The 3,133-nt window shown below is 40.1% G+C and overlaps 1 protein-coding gene across 1 annotated transcript in view; it reads right to left on the reverse strand.

Moving 5' to 3' along the window:
• LOC107695021 (uncharacterized protein C20orf194-like) overlaps positions 1 to 3,133 on the reverse strand; it is a 26,722-nt gene that overhangs the window by 19,434 nt on the left and 4,155 nt on the right. The window contains exons 2-3 of the mRNA XM_016494787.1: positions 1,323 to 1,402; positions 1,072 to 1,197 (exon numbers count right to left, since the gene is read on the reverse strand). Of these exons, the coding sequence (XP_016350273.1) occupies positions 1,072 to 1,197; positions 1,323 to 1,402 (206 nt within the window). The remainder of the gene's footprint in view (positions 1 to 1,071; positions 1,198 to 1,322; positions 1,403 to 3,133) is intronic.

Here is a 3,133-nt window from a genome sequence, read left to right on the forward strand (position 1 = left end):
CACCGATCGATCTTCAAGTCGAACACACCTCTTTACTCTCGCGTGTCACGTGACCGAGTGTAATCGCAGCCTCTACGATTGAAAAATCGCATTTTTTCATATCGCGATATTATCGCAAATGCAATTAATCGTTCAGCCCTAATGACAACGACCCAAAGCACACAGCAAAACTGAACACACAGTGGCTGAAGGAGAAAAAGGTGAATGTCCTTGCATGGCCTAGTCAGAGCCCAGACTTAAATCCCATTGAAAATCTGTGGAATGACTTGAAGACTGCAGTCCACAAACAGTCACCATCAACTTGAGCAGTTCTGTAAAGAAGAGTGGGCAAATATTGCAAAGTCTAGATGTGCAAAGTTAGTAGAGACAGAGACATATCCCACCAGACTAAAGGCTGTAATTAAAGCTAAAGGTGATTCAACAAAATACTGACACAAGGGGTTGATCTTTTTTCCAACTCAGTTATTCTGTTTTTTTTTCTGACATGTTGGTGTTATATCTTTCACTTGGATTATTTGATCGGCGGTCTCTAAAAAGACCGATCTCAAGCTGATGACGCTGCCGCCAGAGGTTTGGCATGACATGCAGCGGCACCGTCTCAGTCTCCGTCCGGCGTGGGTGAAATAATTATAATGCTTCAATTATATTTCTTCATTAAATAACTTATAAAGTAATTTGAAAACCTTATGGTCCGGCAGTGCATTCCAGGAGTGGTGCGTCTGCAGCAGTGCAGAGATCGTTTCCACGCCGAGTCTATGTTTGCTGTGTTGCAAGCGAAGAATTAAAGTAACAGCGCATTGTTTTCAGTAAATATGAACATGGCTTGACACGAAAATGTAGTAATTACACCATAAATGCATATTATTAAAGTCTACTGTGTTTCACAACTGTGTCCATCTTCATTTCAGGCTGAAAAGCAACAAAATGTGAATATTTTAAAGGAGAGTGATTCTTTTCTATACCCACTGTATATGTACAACAAAGATGTTCATTCCAGCCAAGAATGACTGACTGCAATAAAACAGCTTTTTAACCCTATTAGTGAATATGAATGATATGTTATTGTCGTACCATCCAGCACTTCCTCTGGAAAGTCATCTGGGATCTGCTCCATGTCAAAATGACTGTGTTTATACAAGCCACAGAAAAGGTAGCTGGCCAGCTCGCTGCAGCCTTCATTGTAGCGGCTGTCGATACCTGAAAAATCAAATACAGCATATTACTTACAGGTGGCTCATTGGAGCAAGTCATTTCCGCCTGTCTCTTTGGAGTAAAGATCATATGAGTGAAAGAACACAGGTGATATTATTTAATTAACTCACCCAGGGAGCAAAGGATGCCATCTGGAGCTGTATTAACATCATCCCTTAGCAGAGCCTGGACCTGCCGTAAGCGGGAGCAGCTGCAAGAACAGCATTGCGTTAAATTCACTAAACATGGTTCAGGAAATAACAAAACAATACAATCCTGCATTACACAAAATAGGAAGGAAGGACTCCTTATAGGACTCATGCAGAGAAACAGTTCACAAAAATGAAAATTCTGTCATAATTTATTCACCATCATGTCTGTCCAACCCTGTACGCAGCTTTTTTTCCATGCAATGACACTTAATAGTCACCAGGGGACGTCAAGCACCAAGACAACACAAAAATACCATAAAAGCAACATAAAAGTAGTTTATGTGACTCATTCACAATATTCCAAGTGTTCTGAAGTCCTGTGATATATCTGTGAGGCAAAGATTGAAATTTAAGTTGTTATTGATAATCAATCAATCAGTCATCTGCACTGATGTAAAGATTAAAAAAATCAAGGACGCCAAATGCCACTGGTTCTTGCTTGTGTCCTAACTAGTGATGGGTGCTTTTGAAACATTGGTTCATGAAGATTCGAAACATTTATGAATGTTTTATTTCAAATCAGTAATTCAAGCATGTATCAAACTTTTGTATTCAGAAACTGAGACTTCGATACTTGATACTTCATACTGCTTTGAACCTTGGTTTCCAAACGTTCCATAATTCTGATGGTTTGTCGCTGGAGGGTGTTGATCTGGTGAACTCATGAAGAGTTCTCATGAGAGTTTTAACTGATTTTGGGTTAGTAATGTGGTGTCCGTTTTAAATAAACTGAACTGCAAATCATGTGAAGATGTGTGGCCAGTAGATCAATGTGATCTCTTATGACGAGTTCACACTGCACGATTTTCAAACTCGTCGGATCGCCGTTGTTTTCACACTGCGTGACTATCTGGGGTAGCCTTCAGTTGCTGCTGTGTTCACATTGCACGATGGATTGGCGACAGGGGGTTTCACATTGCATGACTTCACAATAGGAAGAATCGCCGACAGCTCTGTCTGGTGCAGGGTTGCCAGGTTTTCGCTTGCTAAATATTTCACGGGCGTCGGCAACGCATCGGCAATTCCCTCAGATCGTGTTTTTGATAATTCACACTGTGTGATTGTCACTCGCGTGAACGAGCACCGATCTGCCTCCGATTTCGGGCATTTGTCGGCGATTTCGCAAAACCTGTTGGCAATTGCAATAGAATAGCACATTGTAACGCAGTGTTACAACGTGCCCCATCTGCGCAACTGGAATTTAAAACTGGTTAGTGTCTTCTGCTAGTAATCAAAGCATTAAAAAACTATCTGAACTGATAAATAACAGATTGGAGATTAAAATAATAGCAGATTTGTCTCATTTTAAATGAATAATAAAAACTGAGATAAAAAATATCGACCTTTTTTTTACTCCCTAATCGGCCCCAAAAAACCTATATCGGTCGGGCTCTAAAAAATACCACACTAAATAGTGACTAAACACGACCACTTTTAATACATGTTATCCAGGAGTCACATGATGATGTGACTCATCATCATGGGATGATGACCATTCATTAGGGATGGGAAGATTCCCCGATTCGCTCGGTGCATCGGCATAAAAAGTTAACGATGCGATGCATCGGTTTAAAAAGTGTGTATCGGTTACAAGTTGGCATTTGTATCGCGATGCAGCGTTTCTAACATATTTGCATCGGTAAAAAACGATTTATTTATATATATAATTACTAGTGGATGCGCTATACTTTTATTATTTAGAAAGTGACCAATAATCTGTGATCTATGTA

This window comes from Sinocyclocheilus anshuiensis, unplaced genomic scaffold (assembly GCF_001515605.1).
Source record: "Sinocyclocheilus anshuiensis isolate Anshui unplaced genomic scaffold, SAMN03320099.WGS_v1.1 scaffold14, whole genome shotgun sequence".
Taxonomy (NCBI): domain Eukaryota; kingdom Metazoa; phylum Chordata; class Actinopteri; order Cypriniformes; family Cyprinidae; genus Sinocyclocheilus; species Sinocyclocheilus anshuiensis.